A 22,181-nucleotide genomic window follows, 5' to 3' on the forward strand; every position below is an offset into this window, starting at 1 on the left:
GCTGACGATAATAGACGAGAGCTTTTGTTTTGGTCTGAAGACAAATAATATGAATGTTAATACTATTATATTATAATGTTGTTCTTCTGTGGCCAGAGAGGAGTTTCAGCTGAGCTTTGATGTAACTGCAAAGTAATAAATGGACGAAGGATGGGACGAGGAGCATGAAGAGGAACCAGCCAAAGATATATCCTCACTGAAGGCTGCTTTATAAAGATAATCCAGGTATGTGAAATATTAATACTCTGGTGATTATCATGTTGTTTTAAAGATCAAATATACCGAACAAAAACACTTTGTTCCTGCAGGTCATCACTGATGATAAACACAAGTACAATGTATATTACTATTTCAGACAGCTGTAACATTTAACTGCACATGTTACTGCATCAATACTACTAATCTAAATTACTTTTATTTTTATAATTTAAGTAAACATTTTTTATTATACTTACATAATTTTACATAAGTAAGATTTTGAATGCAGTTTGTTTTTAACTTTGTGGTAGTATTAGTAGTAGTATTAGTATTAGTATTAGTAGTAGTAGTAGTAGTAGTAGTATTATTAGTATTAGTAGTAGTATTAGTAGTAATAGTAGTAGTAGTAGTAGTAGTAGTAGTAGTAGTATTAGTAGTAGTAGTAGTAGTAGTAGTGTTAGTATAGTAGTATTAGTATATTAGTAGTAGTAGTAGTGTTAGTAGTAGTAGTGTTAGTAATAGTAGTATTAGTAGTAGTAGTGTTAGTATAGTAGTATAGTAGTATAGTAGTGTTAGTAGTTTATAGTAGTATTAGTATTAGTAGTAGTAGTATTAGTAGTATTATTAGTAGTAGTAGTAGTAGTATTAGTAGTAGTCAGTATTAGTAGTAGTATTAGTAGTAGTAGTAGTAATATTATTAGTATCTTAGTAGTTTAATCATTATTATTAGATAGTAGTAGTAGTAGTATTAGTAGTAGTAGTAGTAATAGTAGTAGTAGTAGTAGTAGTATTAGTAGTAGTAGTAGTAGTAGTAGTAGTATTAGTAGTACATATAGTGTTAACACCTGTAACAACAAACATCCACTTTACCAGTAAACTATATATTCCATATCTTAAATTCTCACAGTTTTTTATCATGTTAATATAATTACTATCAGTATAAAAGTACAACAATGCTGTATATACTTTTATATCCACCTTTCTCATGTGTATAACAAGCAAGCAACGTGTTACATTAATAATTCCATATTTATTTAAAAAATAATAATTTATCCTTTTGTATAAACGTCACGCAGATACAGATAGCGGAAACATTGTGCTCAAACTCTATTCCGAGTGGCAATAAAAAGTTCTAAATCTAACTTGACATAAGCTGTAGGAACCCTGTTATATAAACATATACATCTCAAAATATATATATATATATATATATATCAAAATATATATATGTATCTCAAAATATATATATAGCTCAAAAAAAAAAAAAAATATATATATATATATATATATATATATATCAAAAAAAATATATATCTCAAAATATATATATATATCTCAAAATACATATATAGCTCAAAATATATATATATATCTCAAAATATATATATATATATATATCGGTATCATAGTAGTCAAAATTTTGTAGTAATCAAATGTGTATCTTTCCCTTGTTCAGCTTTATTGTCCTTGTTTTTAGCTGTGTGTCTATTTCTGTGAACATTGAGAGCAAAACAAAACAGTGAAATCCTTTGTTTGTGTTCACACTTACTTGGCCATTAAAGGTCATTCTGATTCTGAATATGTCAACATCATCTCTACAGTCCGAACAATACAAACTACACAGTGTGGATATGCCTTCAGCATCAGCAGCACAGAGAATATCCCCGAATCCAGACAGAGGTATTGTGCTCTGATACTGAACAGATGACATTCTTTGAGTGTTTGTGTCATACACTTTATTTTGTGTTGTTTATGTTTGATACCTTCCAGGTTTGGGTTTAAGTTTTCTGCTGGGAAGTGACTATGAAAGGAAGAAGAAGAAACTTCAGCTGGAGCTTCAGCTCGACTACAAACATTATGCTGCCAAGGTCTGATGATGTTTGTTTATCATTTAAGGTTTTATTACTTTACTCTTCAAACAGCCATTCCACATTCATATGACTCATAAATGTCTTATGTTATCAATATTATGCAAGTGACACACACATTTAAAAGGAGACCAGAAGACAACAAGACATTTCACAATGTGTAATATTGTAATTATATCTTTGATATTCTCACATCCCTTTAATACAGTGAACCCTTAACGTACAGGAAGAAATGATCCCAAACTTCTTCAGATTTACTTTTTGTATTATTCATTCTTGTGATGATGTATTTGAAAACGATCATTAAGACTTTTACTATGTTGTCTTTCTGTTGCCTCTCACTGACTCACAGTCCTTTGTTGTCAGTATTATTACAAGTATTCCCTTTTTAATAATAATAATAATAATAATAATAATAATAATAATACATTTTTATCTTAAGTTTTTGTCACGTATGATCTTTGCCTATTTGTTTGCTTTTTTTGAAGCACATTGAGTCTGTCGTATGAAATGTTGTATATTAATAAACGTTCTTCTTCAAGAAAAAGGATCTTAAAACTGAACCTCGTCCACAACCCCAGGGTCTCTCCCTCCCTATCGATGAGAAGATATCGGTTCAGGTGTGTGAGTGTGTTTGTGTGTGTTTTGTGTATGTACATTTGTGTGTGTGTGACATAACAGGAAAGAGGTCCATGGTCTTTAAAAAGGGACTTTCCCCCTGGCATGACGTAACAACACTAATGCGGTTATTGTGCTGCATGAATTGTTGATTGTACAGTTCTTTGTGTCTCATGCTGACTTTGTGATTCTGCAGACGTGTGACAGCCTCGAACAAGGTGTGAGAAGGTCATTATGAAGAGTAAACTGATAAAATGATCATCATTTTTAATGATGAAAAATGGCTCTGTTTTCATCAGATGACCTTTAAACCCTGACCTCTGGATCACAGTGGCCCAGTGGCCTAATGGATAAGGCATCAGCCTCCGAAGCTGGGGATTGTGGGTTCAAGTCCCACCTGGGTCGACTATTAATAATTTGCAAGTCAAATATCCAATTTATCTATTTATCTATTCTATCTCTGATTGCTTTCTGACATAAAAAAAATACAAAAATATTAGTCCAGGTGATACAAATCCTTTCAGTCATTAAATATACATTCCAATATTATCAGATAGTGAAACTTCATTATTATCAGAGAAGATTCTCCTCAAATATTTCCTTTATTCCTTTTGTTGTATATGTTCCCTGACATGAAACGTTTAACTTGCTGCCAATCTTGACTCCCTGATAGAAGAACTATTGTATCTGATTATAACTAAAAACTAAATAAAGAGTTTGTGGGTGGATCCGGGAACTAAAACAAAAAGCATCTGCCAAATGAACGGTTAATTAAGTCATAACACTTTGAGGGTTTAAGCAGTTACAGTAAACTGAGAGGAGACTGATATATGAAAGTGAGTGTTATTTATTACATCAATATTAACAGAGTGAATGAATGAATGAAAGTTTGACACATGATATTGATATTAATTAGTCAGATTCAAACACAGCATTGTTAATCTCTCTGCTTCGTGACTGAATGTGTTTCTCACAGGAAAGACTAAGAGAGGAGAGGAGAAAAGAATACAACCTCTTCCTCCAGGAAAAAGCTCAAATGGGAAGGTGGAAGAGGGGAACCCCCCCCGTCACTTCAACGGTACTGCTGATTCTGCTCAGAGAATAAGCACAATCTGCTTTCACTTAAAGTTTGTAGAGAAGATTCTTGTATTGTTCTGTAAAACTTTTAAGGTATAAAGTAAAAGCTTTTCTTATACATCTTTCTTCACTTTCAGCCTGGACAGGTTCAAGCTTCAGATGTTCTTCACAACATTTCTTCTCCAGCTTCTCCTCCGCCCGTCCTCCACACCTGCACAAACACACAGCCTCCTCCCAGAGAGCGCCCTGCGTCCAGGAGGGACGCAGCCACGCTGACTGACGCCGTGGATAATGGAAACAGCTCACGGACTCGGGGGCCAGGGACTCGGGGACGAAGGCGTTGGCAACTCCAAAGACAGAAGGAGCCCTTGTATATCTACAGCTCTGAGGAGGAGCCAATCACAGACCTCGAGGACGAGCTGGAGTTCAGACACAGGAGGCGACGAGACCGACACACTCCTGAGTACAAGGAGGAGAGGAGGACCAGAAAACGCAGAGCGAACAGGTGCAGATTAGATGTTTAGTATGATTCTGTTACATATACAGCACAGACAGAAGCGCAGGTCTGAATCACTTCTCTTCACCTGTCTGTCCCTACGGCAGAGCTCCTCCGGACCAAAGGGAGGCGGAGGCCCCAGATGTTCAACATCACAACAATGAGTGGAAGTCCGAGTAAGAAAGATACATTTCTGAGTTTGTCCTTTATTTGTCAACAGTCTTCAGTCGTCTTTTTGTTTTTATGTTTCAGATTTTTAAAATCTAATTATAGAAAGCACAAATAGAACTTGTTTTTTTCTTTTTCATTTGAGCAAATAAATGTAAAATAAACACATTTAAACAAAAGGAAGAGAGAAGGATATTCTTTCCAAAGATATCATCAATTATATCATACCACTATATACTCTATAGATGTGACGTAAGTTTTGTTTTAGTTTTATTTGTGCCAAAAAGTCATTTTTGTATAAATCTTACGCTGAAAAATATTTACTTTTGTACATTCTCAAAAGATGTAGTAATGATGCTTCCTCCAGCAGCTGGAGGAGTCTGAGTGGTGATAGAATCATTTCTATGTACAGTTCTGCATGAGATCTGTAATGTTACATTATCCTCGACAGCAGCAGTATTCACATGCAGAGACAGACAATAACATCCTCCAGTCACGTAAATCATTCCAATCAATAAAAGAATGTGATTGAATGAGCACAGAGTAACTGTTACACAGGTTTGGATCACTGCTGCTGCACTCAGTTATTGCTCTGCAGCACGTCTCTTGCATGCCGTTGCACTTCATTGTTTCCGTTTATGCCGTTAACTCTCAGTAAGCTGTTCAGGTGTTGGGCGGTTCGGCTCCAGGCAAACAATTACTAACCTGCTCTATCAGCTGGATTGATTATTCACTCCCTATTTCTGAGACCTCTGCAGGCAAACTGTGAGGCAGTGTATGATGTGAAATGATAGCTGGGTGTGGCTCAGACCAGAATTACACATTGTTGTGCAACGTGCAGTGTCTGATTCTGTCTCTGTATCTGGGTTTAATAGTCTGCAAATGTCAGAGAGCTCGAAGACGACTGCAGCATCTAGAGCTGCTACCAGCAAGGATCCAGCACAGTGTGCTACTGGACTCATGATCGGTAAATACCATCCTAACTGCACGATGCTTTATTGAGTTGTGGGAATATTTTTGATGAGGTGAAGGCACTTGTTGTATGTTTATGGCTCTGCGTTGCAGGAACAGCAGACGAGCAGACGGCCTCTCAGGCGAGGAAAGAACAGTACAAGACAGAGCTGCTGAAACAAATAGCTGAACAGCAGAGAAACAAGATCAGGTGAATTTTTATTCACTAAATCAACATTTTGTTCGAGTTGTTCCAGCTGACCCTGTGAGGGATGATTTGTCCACTTTGTTTTCAGGGAGAAGAAACTTGGGGTCGCTGCCACTGGAGCCGCAGACCCTGAGAGACAGGTGGAGCAGAACTCACCTCCTCCACCATCACTCAGCAGACGTGTCTGCGTTTGTTGCTGCGTCGGTTTCAAATGTTTTTATTGCGAAGCATTGTGTTCAAAAATAGCAAAACATGGTATTGCCATTTTTATTTTCCATATAAACAAACATAACGTCAGAAGACACAAGAAGAACTTTCTTCAAATAGAAATAAGAAAAAACAAGTCAAGATAATCTAATAAAGAATAAAGAAAGAATATAATAACATAAACATAATAATAAAATAATAATAAAATAATTGATTAAAAACAGATAACAATAACAACAATTATACTATGTGCATGTGTTGCTGTATCAGGATGATGTTTCGTAGACAAAAACACAATAAACACATCTCACATGTCACAAACTATTTATTATTATATATTTTCTGATGTGACGCATTGAGCAACATCTTATCTTGAGGTTTTCTCCACATTTACTGGCTGGATATCTTTTATTTACACGATGCATCTCTTCTTCCGACCGCATCAAGCAGTTCAGGGCTGGAAATCGGCCATTTGACGGCTGGAGACGAGATGTCCTCCACAAGCCCGGAGTCGATCTGCAGGCTGTGGGGAAAGAGCCAAACCCAAAGTCAAGAGATGACAAACACACAGAGGACGCAGAGCAGAGAGGAAGGTCTCATGTGGGCTACAGAGCAGCTCTCAGTCAGCTGACCGGGTCCAGAACGAGACGAGATGTCCCCTCGCTGGACTACTTTAATGAGGACTACCACAGGGACTTCTCAAACGTTCTAGGCGAGGTGGCCAACCTGAGGTAGCTCACTGCTGCTCTGTGTTTCTAGACATGAACCACATGAACTGTGTCATATATTCATTGTACTTTCTGTGATTTCTTTGTTCAGGGTCCCTGGTGTTCCTGCTCCTGCTCCTCCCACTGGGACTCCACAGGATGCAGCTTATTACAACTACAGAACCAGGACTCCTTCCAATCTGAGTTCAGTATTTCAAACATCTTCGTGTCGACAAATCATGTCCGCTTTGTAATACTGGGAACCATGTGTATGTGTATGTTCTGTTTCCCCACATATCTGTGGTATGAACATTAACTGTCAAACTTACATCATCACCGTGTATAAAAACAGCCACGACGTTTGTTCAAAAAAACATTAAAAAGTATTATACATTAATATTATATAGTTAAATCTTTTATCCAACATTATAACTACTACATATTCATTCATTTTCAGAATGTTAACCCTTTATATTCCAGTTTGTTTACATAATGCAACTGTTGTTTTTTATAAAAACTACTGTGTACTGAACACTATGGGAAGTTGTTCTTAAGCCCGATATCATAGAAAGCAGAATTTTCAACTCTCTGCAAGTTGATTTTAATATTGTATGTAAATTAATTGAAACCAGCGGCTGCTTGGGGGTAAGAAAAACATTTAAAAAATCTAAAACAATACGTAAGGCTTTGGAAAATAGTAATAATGTAAAAGCTGCTTATTTGTTGTGAACACTCGAATGGCTCACAGTCACAAAGTGACTCATGTTCACGTCACCTTAATGGTCTTAAACAAACCAGAGAAGAACTATTGGCATTAATGGTGCAGAAACTTTACTGCCATTTCAATGGCCAAGAGGACTTGGCATACAAATTCAGTTCACTACAGCAGAACTGATTTTATTACTGAGGGGATATACAGGTTATTGAATATGAGGTCAGCAGATCCAGCTGGTGTGTTTGGTTACGTTTAGTTTCTTTCCATCAGGCGCTGGTCTGAGCTCACACACTCTTTAACGTGGCGGCACAAAGCTGATGTTGAATCTGTTTGTATTTATTACCTTGTGTTTTCTTTAGATGATCTGCCTGGAGGGGTGCAGCTGTCCGGGAACTTCTACAGTCCTCCTCAAAGACCACCTCCTCCAAGACCCAGCCGCCGCACTGAGTCAGTGTCCATGTTTGCAATAGTTTATTTATAAAACACAGATATATTGAGATCTTGTATTAATGATATGCTCATTATGTTGTGTGATATTGATGCTTGCTCTGCTCAGCTCACCCTGTGCTCATCTGGGCAGGTGGTAGGTTCCAGTGAGGCTGCAGGGGTATGGTCCTTATCTGCCACATACATACAGTGTGCAGCTCCTTTCGAGTCCCACTGAGAGCTTTGTGTTCTCGCTGCCTCCTCCTCATGTCTCTCTGTCTGCTTGTAGAGCGACTGATCATCGCCCTCCTCTGGATGTTGGAGAGCTTCCTGCAGACAAGCTGATGAGAGAGCGAGCACTGAGCTACCAAGAAGCTCTCCGACAGCAGGTACGACATCAGAACTCACATAATAACTAAATTAGTGATGACAGTTTGTTACTTTTAATATTTGTAAGTAGATTTTCCTGATTATACTAACATACTTTTACTGAAGTAACTTTTTCAATGCAGGACATTTTCTTGTAAAACAGTTTTGTGTGGTATTACTACTTTCACTTAAGTAGAATATCTGCAGACTTCCTCCAGCACTGACTTTAGTCAGCTGGCCAAAGAAATGTGACAGACGTGCACTCCTCTGAAGTGATCTCAGAACGTGCATCACGCTTTAGAACATCCTGCCGGCTCTGTGTCCAGATCACAGAAAGACAGGAGCATAAAAGAAAAGAGAAAGAAGAGAAGGAGCGATACGATGCCAAGATGGAGGCCGAGATGATGGCGTTCAACCCCTGGGGGAGAAGTGGAGGAGGCGCTCCAATTAAAGACCAAAAAGGGAACCTTGTTAGTAAGTTGGCTTTGACTCTCTTTTAAACTTCAGGAGAGTTTGAGAGTTTGAGCTTTTTAGTGTCTTCTGTCAGACGAGAGGAAACATCAGAACATCAGAGTTTGTGTTTCTAACTTTGTGTTTGTAGATTTCTCCTAAACTCTCCAACAGTTACATCACATACTGCATCATTTACATATTTAATGTCAGAACACTTGTAATATAAAAGGTAATTGTGTTAATGTGAGTAATGAAGTGGGGAAGTTTCCTGCTGATATCTATTAGTTACATGTTTGACCCTGTTCACCTGTAGTGTGTACAACATGTATGAATGTTACAATACATATCTTTAAAGGAGCTTTTCTCTAAAGGAGCTTTCTCTCACACTCTGAGCCAGAAATCTCCACTTCAGTAGCACTTACATACACCAAACTTTCCACTTTCATTCCTCTCTATATTCTGAAGCTTTGTACAGAGGGCTTTGTTCACATGTTGACCTGTCGTGTCTCCACTTTGAGTTCTGCTAAACATGAGATAATATGACGATGGATCGTAATAAATACTAATGCAGCATGTTTTAGATTCTAATGTTTCAACGCCCTCAGGTGACCTGAACCAAATGTACAGGACCAACAAGGAGTCTTATAGGAACCCTGCGTCTGGGAATAATGGACAGACACAAAGCTTTTTAATGAGGGATGGAGACACTCCTGCTCCCCTGTCCCATCGGATAACAGGTATTTGTTCTCTGGGGGACTGGGCCAAAGTGTATCTCAGTGTGCTGTGCATATGTGAGTGCACTTGTGCTCTTTGTCGATGGATTACTTAGGTGTGAACCTTTTGGTCTCTCAGGATCCGACTCAAAATCTATTCTAGATTCAGTTGATAGAGGAGCTCATTTCATCTCCTGCAGTCCGCTGTGGCAAAGTGTGAATAAAATTATATCGTTTTTATATGTGAAAAGGTTATAGCAACTGATGCAATAATGTAAACACACAAAAGCAAACCTAAGACAAAGAAAACATTTATTCATGCTGAATCTACATTCTTCCATGAAGTGGTTATATTTAGATCTTTTTGAACCCCCTGGGATTCTGTCTGTCTCTCTTGTGCTTTCAGGCTTCAATACTCAGCCAACTCCACAGCAGCTCCACATGCAGGACAAATACAAAGAAGACCTGAAGCAGCAGGTAGGTGCAGGCGTGTGAATACTTTTTATTGTCTACAAATACAAATACATGTAACTTGTCATTGCCAACAGATGGAGGAAAACAAGCAGAAGCAGACGAAGGCGGCCGAGAAAACGAGGATAGAGGAGGAGAAAGAAGAGAGGAGGCTGGCGGACCAAAGGGCTTGCATACTGCGGGAATATGAGGAGGAGCAGAGCAAGCAAAAGAAGATTCAGGTGTGGAGTTCATCATTACTTCCTCAATGTGTTCAGGCTCATCTCTCGGGGGAAAGCCAGTAAAACAAGTTGAAACTGAGCAGCTTGTCTTTGTGTTGGGCCCTATACTTCCATGCACTGAACACATTAATCATATTGTAATAGTACAGACAGACAGACAGACAGACAGACAGACAGACAGACAGACAGACAGACAGACAGACAGACAGACAGACAGATAGATAGATAGATAGATAGATAGATGGACGGACGGATGGATGGATGGATGGATGGGTCATATATTCATCCACAGATAAGAGAACCAACGAGCCGCCGGATTAGCTCTCCATTGTTCAAAGTGTACAAATCTTTTTCAATTGTAACTAATCTCTCATGGCTCATGGAAACCGTTTTATTCTCTCTGCAGCAAAGGCTGAAAAACAAAGACCGAGTCCTTGAAGTGAACACTGAACACAAGGAGGAGAAGAAGAGACGGGAACAAGATGTGGAGGAGAAAGTGCCCGAGAGGGACGGAGAGGAGACAAAGACACAGATGACCTATGAGGTACAGTAAAGCCTGAAGACTTTAGTTTTCAGTTTTATTGAACATCTTTGTCAGTAATGTCAACTCTGCTTGTAAATTTATTAGAGAGCGCCATCCCCTCCCGTCCCGACCTTACAGAGGAAGCAGACAAATGTGGAGGCATCCAGACCTCCGTCTGTGGAGAGCCAGCTCTCCGCCAGGACCGTAAGTACCTCAGTGAACAGAAACATGTCATCGAGGTTTGAATGTTAATCTAAGAGGAATGTGTGCAAGTCATTACTCATCTTAAACAGACAGACTTGGAAAGTATACTGGGATGATGTACTCGCTTCATGTTGACTGTATGGTGGGATAAAGTTGGACAGTGGTCATAACTGTAAGAGAATTAAAATGATTATTTTTATTTAACAAAATATGTCTTTGGTATGTTTGTATATTAATGTAGTTATGTATTGTTTGTTTTTTTAAGGAAAGTGTAAAATAAAGTTTTGTAAATGATGATGTAAACCTAAAATATGGACACCATTTCCACAACAGGAGCTCTCTGTGTCAGCACCACACTCCAGACTAGTACCTGCTGAAATACCTCAACTACAAGGTCAGACAAAGAAGAAATCTAGTGCCCACCTGCTTTGTCACTCATAAATTGCCACTCAAACATTTATTGTTTCCGTCCTTGTCTCCCTTCACTCCCTCGCTTCAGATAGTCAGCAGGAAGTGATGAGAGGGCTGTCAGCCCTCCGGAGGTATCTGAGGAACGAGCAGAAACAACTGGAGGCTCAGCTGGGAAAGATAGATCGACAGGAGCCTCACTACACTCCCCCCAACAGGTAATACAGTCAGAGAAGAGGAGACTCCTCTGTAACATCCAGCAGGAGACTCATCTGTAACATCCAGCAGGAGGAGACTCCTCTGTAACATCCAGCAGGAGACTCATCTGTAACATCCAGCAGGAGGAGACTCCTCTGTAACATCCAGCAGGAGGAGACTCCTCTGTAACATCCAGCAGGAGACTTCTCTGTAACATCCAGCAGCAGGAGACTCATCTGTAACATCCAGCAGGAGGAGACTCCTCTGTAACATCCAGCAGGAGGAGACTCCTCTGTAACATCCAGCAGCAGGAGACTCCTCTGTAACATCCAGCAGGAGGAGACTCCTCTGTAACATCCAGCAGGAGGAGACTCCTCTGTAACATCCAGCAGCAGGAGACTCCTCTGTAACATCCAGCAGCAGGAGACTCCTCTGTAACATCCAGTAGCAGGAGACTCCTCTGTAACATCCAGCAGCAGGAGACTCCTCTGTAACATCCAGCAGGAGGAGACTCCTCTGTAACATCCAGCAGGAGGAGACTCCTCTGTAACATCCAGCAGGAGACTCATCTGTAACATCCAGCAGGAGGAGACTCCTCTGTAACATCCAGCAGGAGGAGACTCATCTGTAACATCCAGCAGGAGGAGACTCCTCTGTAACATCCAGCAGGAGGAGACTCATCTGTAACATCCAGCAGGAGACTCATCTGTAACATCCAGCAGGAGACTCCTCTGTAACATCCAGCAGCAGGAGACTCCTCTGTAACATCCAGCAGGAGACTCCTCTGTAACATCCAGCAGGAGACTCCTCTGTAACATCCAGCAGGAGACTCCTCTGTAACATCCAGCAGCAGGAGACTCATCTGTAACATCCAGCAGGAGACTCATCTGTAACATCCAGCAGGAGACTCCTCTGTAACATCCAGCAGGAGGAGACTCATCTGTAACATCCAGCAGGAGACTCCTCTGTAACATCCAGCAGGAGACTCCTCTGTAACATCCAGCAGGAGACTCCTCTGTAACATCCAGCAGCAGGAGACTCCTCTGTAACATCCAGCAGGAGACTCATCTGTAACATCCAGCAGGAGACTCCTCTGTAACATCCAGCAGGGAGCGACTCCTCTGTAACATCCAGCAGGAGACTCCTCTGTAACATCCAGCAGCAGGAGACTCATCTGTAACATCCAGTAGGAGGAGACTCCTCTGTAACATCCAGCAGAAAGAGACTCATCTGTAACATCCAGCAGGAAGCGACTCCTCTGTAACATCCAGCAGGAGGAGACTCCTCTGTAACATCCAGCAGGAGGAGACTCCTCTGTAACATCCAGCAGGAGACTCCTCTGTAACATCCAGCAGCAGGAGACTCATCTGTAACATCCAGCAGGAGGAGACTCCTCTATAACATCCAGCAGGAAGCGACTCCTCTGTAACATCCAGCAGAAGGAGACTCCTCTGTAACATCCAGCAGGAGGAGACTCCTCTGTAACATCCAGCAGGAGACTCCTCTGTAACATCCAGCAGCAGGAGACTCATCTGTAACATCCAGCAGGAGGAGACTCCTCTATAACATCCAGCAGGAGACTCCTCTGTAACATCCAGCAGGAAGAGACTCCTCTGTAACATCCAGCAGGAAGCGACTCCTCTGTAACATCCAGCAGGAGACTCCTCTGTAACATCCAGCAGCAGGAGACTCATCTGTAACATCCAGCAGGAGGAGACTCCTCTATAACATCCAGCAGGAGACTCCTCTGTAACATCCAGCAGGAAGAGACTCCTCTGTAACATCCAGCAGGAGGAGACTCCTCTGTAACATCCAGCAGGAGATTCGCTGTACAATCCAGCAGGAGACTCCTCTGTAACATCCAGCAGAAGGAGACTTCTCTGTAACATCCAGCAGGAGGAGACTCCTCTGTTACATCCAGCAGGAGGAGACTTCTCTGTAACATCCAGCAGCAGGAGACTCCTCTGTAACATCCAGCAGGAGGAGACTCCTCTGTAACATCCAGCAGGAGGAGACTCCTCTGTAACATCCAGCAGGAGATTCGCTGTACAATCCAGCAGGAGACTCCTCTGTAACATCCAGCAGAAGGAGACTCCTCTGTAACATCCAGCAGGAGGAGACTCCTCTGTTACATCCAGCAGGAGGAGACTTCTCTGTAACATCCAGCAGCAGGAGACTCCTCTGTAACATCCAGCAGGAGGAGACTCCTCTGTAACATCCAGCAGGGGGCGACTCCTCTGGTTGTATAGAAGTCTATGAGAAAATGTTTCTACAGGATAGAATATAGGGTGGTGATGGTCTAGTGGTCTGGTGCTGTGGCTTCCAAACAGAACACCAGAAGGTTGTGAGTTCAACACCAGAGCTGCACCATTGAGCCCGTGAGCAACTTAACCCTGAGCTGCTCCAGGGAGACTATCCCTGTAGTGAGTTCACTGTAAGTCGCTCTGGCTCAGGCGTCTGCTGAATGACCTGTAATGTAATGTAACATTTTGGTCGTCTAAAAATGTCTTATTCAGTTGTAGGTGAAGGCTCCACTGCTGGTTTAAAAAAGCCAAAATGCCAAACTCGAGCTTCCACAAACCAACGGTCACGTCACGGTGACTACGTCCACTTCTACTGTACTGTGCCCAGAATGAAGAGGATTTTATTACTGTCTTCCTGGTTAAAACCTATCAGATGTGCTCTCCCCCTTCAGGTCCAATTTCACCTAATGCCCCCCCAGCCACATTAGGCTGACGACACAATGCTAAGTACGTCTTGTCAAATGGCAGTTTTGATTTGCAGTTTGGCTTTAGGGAGGCTTTCTTGTGCTCTGAGTTAATGAAAGTGACACAGGTCAAATTGTCTATCTTCTAATCTCCATTCAGTTGTTTCAGGGACTCATTACTGTAGTAATGTAACATTTTCACCTTGTAAGATCAGCAGTGCAGGATTCAGAGAGCTCAACAGGAGCTGATTATGACCTCTCACCACCCTGAGAAACACATGTGACAAAAGGGCAGGCACGTACTACAAGCTACGTGTAAAGTCTCGGCTTGTATCCAAATAAGTTTACTGCAAATCATCAGAGAAGTTCCTTTGAACTGTTGCCCGTTTCACAGCTTTTCTTTGTTTCCAATATAAGCTGCTTACTCATAAAGCTTTAGGCCTCATGCAACAAACCAGGTGTTATGTCCCTACTGTTTTAAAACAATACTCGCTAAACTCTTCTTTATATCTAATGTACGGGGCCTGTGTATCACGTTGAACTGCTTGCTGCAGCAATCGGGAAAGTGAACTATTGGGACGTTTAGAGTCAGACATCTGTGTGTTTTAAAGTGAATGTATTCCTCTTCTGCTCAGACCCAGAGGACGACCCAGAGTGGACGCCTTTGAATCAACGCACAAGCAGCCGTCAACCAGGAGTTCCTCCTCTGCTGCTGCACGTGTTAATATGCAACACATGAGCGAGTTCAACCATCTTAAATGCAGAGGTACGAACACGTCAACTGAAGATGACTCTGGTTTCGTCTTTATGAAGTAACATTTGTACTCACTAATCAGATCACCCTTAGGTCATGCAGAGAGAAATAACAACCCAAGTCAGTCTGTGCCATCTGTTTGTCTTTGATAAGACCTGCAAGAAGAGGTCCGAACCCCTCCTCTTATTGCCTTGATCACAGTGTAGATGTAAGGACACTCATCAGAGCCTAATCAGTCCTCTGTCTGCCTCTCGCCTCACTGAAACTTTAATCACATGAGGTCATGGAAAGCATCCATCAGTGACCGGCAGTTTGGCAGTAAACAGAGAATGTCATGCAACGAACAAGGGAATGACTTTGGACGGATACCGAGACCGAGTAGATGCAGAGGACACTCAGAGCTTTTAAAGAAAAAGGGACAGATCAAATCATTTATCAAACTTCTGGATAAATAATGGATTTATGCCAACCTTACATCGGAACGTTTTTCAACATATTATACTATGACTGTGTTCATGTGTTCATGTTTCTCAACATGCTACACTATGACTGTGTTCATGTTTCCAACATGCTACACTATGACTGTGTTCATGTTTTCACTATGTTACACTATGACTGCGTTCATGTTTTCACTATGTTACACCATGACTGTGTTCATGTTTTCACTATGTTACACTATGACTGTGTTCATGTTTTCAACATGCAACACTATGACTGTGTTCATGTTTCCAACATGCTACACCATGACTGTGTTCATGTTTTCATTATGCTACACTATGACTGCGTTCATGTTTCCAACATGCTACACTGTGACAGCGTTCATGTTTTCAACATTCGAGACTGTGACTGAGTTCATGTTTCCAACATGCGGACACCGTGACGGAGTTCATGTTTCCAACATGCTACACTGTGACTGCGTTCATGTTTCTAACATGCTACACTGTGACTGCGTTCATGTTTCCAACATGCTACACTATGACTGCGTTCATGTTTCCAACATGCGACACTATGACTGTGTTCATGTGTTCATATTTTCAACATGCTACACTATGACTGTGTTCATGTGTTCATATTTTCAACATGCTACACTATGACTGTGTTTATGTTTCCAAAATGCTACACCATGACTGTGTTCATGTTTCCAACATGCTACACCGTGACAGCGTTCATGTTTTCAACATTCGAGACTGTGACTGAGTTCATGTTTCCAACATGCGACACACCATGACTGTGTTCATGTTTTCACTATGTTACACCATGACTGTGTTCATGTTTTCACATGCTAACACTATGACTGTGTTCATGTTTCCAACATGCTACACCATGACTGTGTTCATGTTTTCAACATGCAACACTATGACTGTGTTCATTTTTTATCCAACATGCTACACCATGACTGTGTTCATGTTTTCATTATGCTACACTGTGACTGCGTTCATGTTTTCAACATTCGACACTATGACAGCGTTCATGTTTTCAACATTCGAGACTGTGACTGAGTTCATGTTTCCAACATGCGACACCGTGACGGAGTTCATGTTTCCAACATGCGACACCGTGACTGAGTTCATGTTTCCAACATGCTACACCGTGACTGCGTTCATGTTTCCAACATGCTACACTATGACTGCGTTCATGTTTCCAACATGCGACACTATGACTGTGTTCATGTGTTCATATTTTCAACATGCTACACTATGACTGTGTTCATGTGTTCATATTTTCAACATGCTACACTATGACTGCGTTCATGTTTCCAACATGCGACACTATGACTGTGTTCATGTTTCCAACATGCTACACCGTGACTGAGTTCATGTTTCCAACATGCTACACCGTGACTGTGTTCATGTTTCCAACATGTTACACCGTGACTGCGTTCATGTTTCTAACATATTACACTATGACTGCGTTCATGTTTCCAACATGCTACACTATGACTGTGTTCATATTTTCACTATGCTACACCATGACTGTGTTCATGTTTTAATTTTTCTTTCAACATACCATGTTATGACTTTCTTTTGTGTTAAAAATATGTTTTTACTTTATGACATTTTAATGATTTTTGAGTTTGACTTTTCTTTTTTCTTGTTACTTGTTCTCTACTTACTACACTATGATTCATTTATGATAGTTTTACAGGGTTTTTGCGCAGTATGGAAACTTATGGTAAAGTATCAAATATGTGTTTTAATCATTTCCAGTTTATGGAATAAAATGTGTTTCCAGACTATTGTCCCTGCAGTACATAGCTCAATTATGTGTCAATATATTAGCATACACAGTTTTAAAATCCAACTGTTAACATGTACGTTACATTCTGAATATTTATTTACATAATTAACATCTAGCTATTAGTACTCAGAAGTTGAGTATGGTCTGGAAATTGTGTAGAAACCCAGCACTTGATTGCTTCTGTAGGACGGATGAGTTACAATACCTTTTACTTTATCTGTCAGATTCAGCATCTCGTGAGGAGGTGCGGCTATTGTACCCGGACCCTCCCACTGACACACACAGTCTGGACATCCAACAGCAGGTTCTTCTTCGTCAACAACAACGCACACTCAGGCTCATGAAGCGAGAGGAAGAGCCCGGTCAGTGAGCTCAGAGAGAGTTACAGTTTTAGTCTTTCCTTTCTCTCAGTTGTCCCATCTGTAGTCTTTTATTCAGGAACCAAAACAGCAATAATGTCCAACGCTCCACTTCCCTCCCATCTCTGGCAAACAATGTGTCAGGTTTTACATGCTGTACATTTCCTCTCCCATCTGCACTCATTGTTCCTGGGTAGTGGCTCCGCTCTACCACAGCTAGATACCTATCCCTTAGTCATACATTTAATATTAGTCATGTAAATCATAAGGATATCACATGCTAGAATCTTTTGCAGACTTTTGTGCCATTTCCAAAAACACATGCACATTTTTGCAAGAGAATTTCTTCCATATCTGTGATTTTCCAAACTCTTAACATTTTTCTGTTTTATATCTGCAGACATTTTGCAGCAGCAGCCGAGCCACTCTCGTTCTGTGAGCGGTCATCACATTATAAATATGCACTTTGATTGTAACAGACTAGTGAGGTACATGTTCAGATCTTAAGTTAATTGGTGTTTATTCTCTCAGAGGAACAAACCTGGACGCTTCCTCCACAGAGACAACATACTGCCATCTGAGACAGATTTCATTGGTAAGACTGATCCTCTGTTCTTCTACTTCCTGCATGAAGAAAGTGTTTACATCAGTGGGGAACAGTATGCTCAGGACATTTTCCATAAAGGTGACATGCCTTGGGAGGTCACAATAACAGCTTCTGTGCCAAAGTCATTCAGCTCTTTAGTCTCTGAGCCAGGATGAAGGTGCCAGCTCCGTCTCTGTGCTGCAGCTGGCGGCTGCAGATAGATAGCACGCTGCCAGCCAGTAGAGAAACGCTTTAAAAGCGGTTTCAGGACGTGAGGCTTTTGAATAATTTCCCTCTTTTCCATCTGAACCCCTTCCAGTATTGAATTATTTTCATATTACACATATCTGAACTTTCTAACCTGTGTGCAGCTGTAGAGAGGAGTGTGTGTGTGTGTGTGTGTGTGTGTGACGATGAATGTCTTCATCAGATGTTTACAGTGGTGATGTTTGTGGAGAGCGCCAGCAGAGCAGCGCCCCACGCAGGACACGTGACTATGATGTACGCTGCTTTTATTTAAGTCCCTCCAGCACCAGAGCTGATGCTTTCTGTAGTTCTCAAGTCTCGTCACTTTTCTGATTTTACAACATGAAACACATGAGAATCTCTTCCTTCTGCTCGTGTCCACGGATCAGAGGAGCCGTGACCTCCGGACAGATGTTCAGTCTCTGCAGTCGGAGACCAGTCTGAACCTGGACTCTGAAGTCAGAGCCCACACACAGCACTTTGGGGACGACACAGGCAGGGCAGGTGAGAGGAAACACTTTACATCCGTGTTGCTCCACTGAAAGACTCGTCTCATTTTACATCTTCATCCTTCACTACTAGATATAAAGTGCAAACAACTTTGTATTTAACTGGCTTTTTAACAAACTCTAAAGTTATTTTGTGCCAGTTTTGACACGCAGGCTTTTCTTTTCAGTCTCTCACTAAAGCTTTTCATCTGTGTTTCAGTGTGGAAGTAGGAGGTGCTCTATAGTCAGTCAGCCCGTTCTGACAGGGAACTGAAGGCGTCATGACGCTCCCTTCAGAGCTGAAGATAACATCCATAGTTATAGATAACATCCATAGTTATCGATAACATCCATAGTTATCGATAACTATGGATGTTATCGATAACTATGGATGTTATCTATAACTATGGATGTTATCTATAACATCCATAGTTATAGATAACTATGGATGTTATCGATAACATCCAGTTATATTACAGTAGATGGTAAAGTACCTCGTACTCCCACACTAGTTTACGCATCATTTCTACATCCTTTATTTTCTGATGTCCTGAAGAAATGTGATGGATGTGTTCTTCAGATTGGCCGTCTGCTGACGAGGCGGACGTGTCGTCTCCGCGCTCGGCCCTGGACAGGCGTGTCTCCATGGACACGGTTGCCACAGAGGCCTGGCTGCGGCCCGGCACGGCGGACAGTGTGTCACGCTCCAGCTGTAGGGAGAGGACGGAGGCTCCTCCCCGGCTGACTCACCGCTGAATCACTTTGCTGGCCTACATGGTGAATGTGGGAGTCCGTGTTTACACAAGACTCTTTACCCGGCAACAGATGTAGTCCATAAACCTCTGTTTGTTTGTTAGAAATATACACTGGAGAGTTATTTTCTAATAAAATGGAATTTAATGTAGTCCTGGCTGAACGTCAGTTAGAAGTGATTCAACTTTTCAAATCAACCAAGTTCAAAAACTTTATTGACCTAGAACCTGATTAGAATGCCAGATGATGTATCGTACAGAAAGTTGTACATAATCTTTTTTGCAACATAGAAAACTTTACATTGCTGTATCATATACATTTTGTTTTCTACATCCATGAGCAGGAATGCGTCCCATTCATACTTAAAGCACAGCTAACGTTTGTCATTTTCTCTATACAGATTTCCCCCAAACCAAAGAAACAAAAACCATTAAATATATTATTAACTTTTGATTTTGTACACAAAGTGAAACCTAAACTCAAACATAAACAGACTAGTGACTCCAAAGCAGCTCTCATCAGGGTGCTCATCTTCCAGTTATCTAGAACTCTGATAAAAACCTAAGAACATATAAAATGGAATAATTTAACCCTTCACTTTCCACGCTGTAGAGGACAATCTGCAGGAGATGGTACAGTCAAATAAATTATCACAAAAGTAAAATCTCCAGTGCATTCAAAAAGAGATCAAGTGCAGCAAATCCAGAGGAGGAACAAAATAAAGAAAAATAAATGAAATCTAGTGTTATAAGATTATATTACACAGCGGCAGATCTGTACAACTAGTTTCATCAGAGAGGCTACCGATGCTAATGTTAGCCTTCAGATCGTTACTGTCGACGCGTATCAAACGTCCCATTTCATAGTTATTAAATACGTCTTTTTGCATGTTGTTGGAACTGTTATTTACTTTTAAATACAGTAAGAAGCACACGTTTTCTGAAATATAGATTCCCTCTGAGCAGGTCACAGATATGGATAACTGTCAGTTGTTAATCAGTAGTTGTGAGTAAAGGCGTGTGTGTGTGGTGTCGGGTTAAGGGTGCGGGTGGTGGGTGGTAGCAGAGTCAGGCTGAACCCAGAGGGGACCCAGAGCCCCCACCTCAGGTCTGTCTGTGGCGCAGCATCACTGGGCCTCCCCCCCCGCCTCGGTGTCCGCCTCCTGCTCAGCGTGTGGCGGCTGAGCTTCTGCTCTGGGCGCAGGCAGCTGTGCGATGTGAAACACGAGGCCGATGCGCAGGTAGAACTTTCTGAGGACGGCCCGGAGCTCTGGGATCAGGTCGAACTGCATGATCTCACACAGCAGAGGGTAGTACCTGGACGCGTGCACCTTGAACTGAGACAGAGACACACTTTAAATCTGAAATCTTATTGATATGCTCTTATTTTGTACAAGCTCTGTAGAGCAAACATACAATTTAATGTTGTGGTGGAACTGCATCTGAAAGAAATCTAAATATTGAAGCGTTTCCTTGGTGATGCAGACATTTCCATTTAAATGTTCTTGTATTCATTTCTATGTATTTTGGCCACAAAGAATTGTCTGTCAGGTGTCTGTTAAAATCTAACAAATTAAAATCCATGCACAAGGTCTGAAATAACTTCCCCAGGTGGTGTTTTTGGATACGTTACATAATGTTGTGTATTTGGGCTTCTTACCCGCTCGTCACTGATCTTTAGCACCTTGGTGAGGAAGAGCAGCAGCAGGTTGGTCCAGGCCTCTCTGTGGCTCTCTGAGGTCAGAGCCAAGAAGTACGCGACCGCCTCGCTGCACACACTGTCACACACACACACACACACACACACACACACACGTTATGGAGATTATGAAAGAAAAAACACTTTGTTGATTGATTATTGTTTTCGCTTGTAAGCTGCTAATTAAAGCCACTGACTGATTCTATTAGACACTAAACTTGAGGAAAACTGCCATTCACCCTCCTCCCTCATCCCTACTCCTCCTCACTCCCTACTTCTCCCTTATCCTCCTCCCCCCTCCCTATTCCTCCTCCCTACTCCCCCCTCCCTACTACTTCTCCTCCCTCTCCTCCTCCCCCTCCCTACTCCTCCTCCCCCCCTACTCCTCCTCCTCCCTACTCCTCCCTCTCCCTACTGCTCCCTAATCCTCCCTACTCCTCTTCCTCCCTACTCCTCCTCTTCCTCCCTACTCCTCCTCCCTACTCCTCTCCTCCTCCCCCCTCCCTACTCCTCTTCCTCCCTACTCCTCCTCTTCCTCCCTACTCCTCCTCCCTACTCCCTCTCCTCCCCCCCCCCCCCTACTCCTCCTCCCCCCCTACTCCTCCTCCTCCCTACTCCTCCCTCTCCCTACTGCTCCCTAATCCTCCCTACTCCTCTTCCTCCCTACTCCTCCTCTTCCTCCCTACTCCTCCTCCCTACTCCCTCTCCTCCTCCCCCCTCCCTACTCCTCTTCCTCCCTACTCCTCCTCCCTACTCCCTCTCCCCCCCCCCCCCCCCCCCCCCTACTCCTCCTCCCTCTCCTGACGGGATGACGGTACGAGGACATAAAATACAGGCGTGATGACACATAAGTGTCTCTATGAATCAGGATTTGTGTCACATCCTTCTTCCTCTCTCTTATCTTCTCCATTAATGAATGAAAGCAGGAGAGCCGGCGATGATTCTGCTTTATCTTCACATCAGCTGGGAGTGAAGCTAAAACATCAGAGAGCTGATCCCTTCAGATCATTAGAGAAATGGGAATCCTCTGCCCCCCCACAAACTACCTCAGTGTTATTAACGTCCTTCACTTATTCTCACATTTTACTGAAATCATAAATGTAACTGAGGGATCAGAGAGCGCAGACCTCGGCCGAGGATAAATATCCTCTGA

The 22,181-nt window shown here is 41.9% G+C and overlaps 2 protein-coding genes and 1 non-coding gene across 4 annotated transcripts in view; 2 read left to right on the top strand and 1 right to left on the bottom strand.

Moving 5' to 3' along the window:
* The first annotated feature begins 97 nt into the window (after positions 1 to 97).
* Positions 98 to 19,524, top strand: cspp1a (centrosome and spindle pole associated protein 1a). Its single transcript, XM_029458238.1, has 28 exons — positions 98 to 225; positions 1,800 to 1,878; positions 1,969 to 2,066; positions 2,609 to 2,686; positions 3,661 to 3,762; positions 3,899 to 4,266; positions 4,365 to 4,433; positions 5,301 to 5,392; positions 5,491 to 5,587; positions 5,673 to 5,724; positions 6,242 to 6,522; positions 6,611 to 6,702; positions 7,573 to 7,660; positions 7,929 to 8,028; positions 8,335 to 8,482; positions 9,067 to 9,198; positions 9,581 to 9,651; positions 9,723 to 9,866; positions 10,273 to 10,410; positions 10,495 to 10,593; positions 10,927 to 10,987; positions 11,093 to 11,219; positions 14,542 to 14,672; positions 17,123 to 17,260; positions 17,658 to 17,692; positions 17,789 to 17,959; positions 18,398 to 18,593; positions 19,158 to 19,524. Exons 2-28 carry the CDS (start codon positions 1,830 to 1,832, stop codon positions 19,331 to 19,333), a joined length of 3,333 nt encoding a protein of 1,110 aa, XP_029314098.1. The 5' UTR covers positions 98 to 225; positions 1,800 to 1,829; the 3' UTR covers positions 19,334 to 19,524.
* trnar-ccg (transfer RNA arginine (anticodon CCG)) lies at positions 3,017 to 3,089 on the top strand. The gene has a single exon. It is a non-coding gene; the product is annotated as a tRNA-Arg (tRNA).
* A 4-nt stretch (positions 19,525 to 19,528) lies between the features above and the next one.
* arfgef1 (ADP-ribosylation factor guanine nucleotide-exchange factor 1 (brefeldin A-inhibited)) overlaps positions 19,529 to 22,181 on the bottom strand; it is a 42,689-nt gene continuing 40,036 nt past the window's right edge. The window contains exons 39-40 of one of the 2 annotated variants that reach the window (XM_029457917.1): positions 20,990 to 21,107; positions 19,529 to 20,666 (exon numbers count right to left, since the gene is read on the bottom strand). In XM_029457917.1, the coding sequence (XP_029313777.1) occupies positions 20,457 to 20,666; positions 20,990 to 21,107 (328 nt within the window). In that variant the 3' untranslated portion in view covers positions 19,529 to 20,456. The remainder of the gene's footprint in view (positions 20,667 to 20,989; positions 21,108 to 22,181) is intronic. The other variant, XM_029457918.1, reaches the window with a different exon arrangement.

This window comes from Cottoperca gobio, chromosome 20 (genome assembly GCF_900634415.1).
Source record: "Cottoperca gobio chromosome 20, fCotGob3.1, whole genome shotgun sequence".
Classification (NCBI taxonomy): domain Eukaryota; kingdom Metazoa; phylum Chordata; class Actinopteri; order Perciformes; family Bovichtidae; genus Cottoperca; species Cottoperca gobio.

What these genes read in the sequence shown, in the direction of transcription:
- cspp1a (XM_029458238.1), top strand. Translation starts at nt 1,830, where the DNA reads ATGCCTTCAGCATCAGCAGCACAGAGAATATCCCCGAATCCAGACAGA. An exon ending in AGAAAACGCAGAGCGAACAG is followed by an intron (nt 4,267 to 4,364) that starts GTGCAGATTAGA and finishes TCCCTACGGCAG; the next exon opens with AGCTCCTCCGGACCAAAGGG. An exon ending in GGACGACACAGGCAGGGCAG is followed by an intron (nt 18,594 to 19,157) that starts GTGAGAGGAAAC and finishes TGTGTTCTTCAG; the next exon opens with ATTGGCCGTCTGCTGACGAG.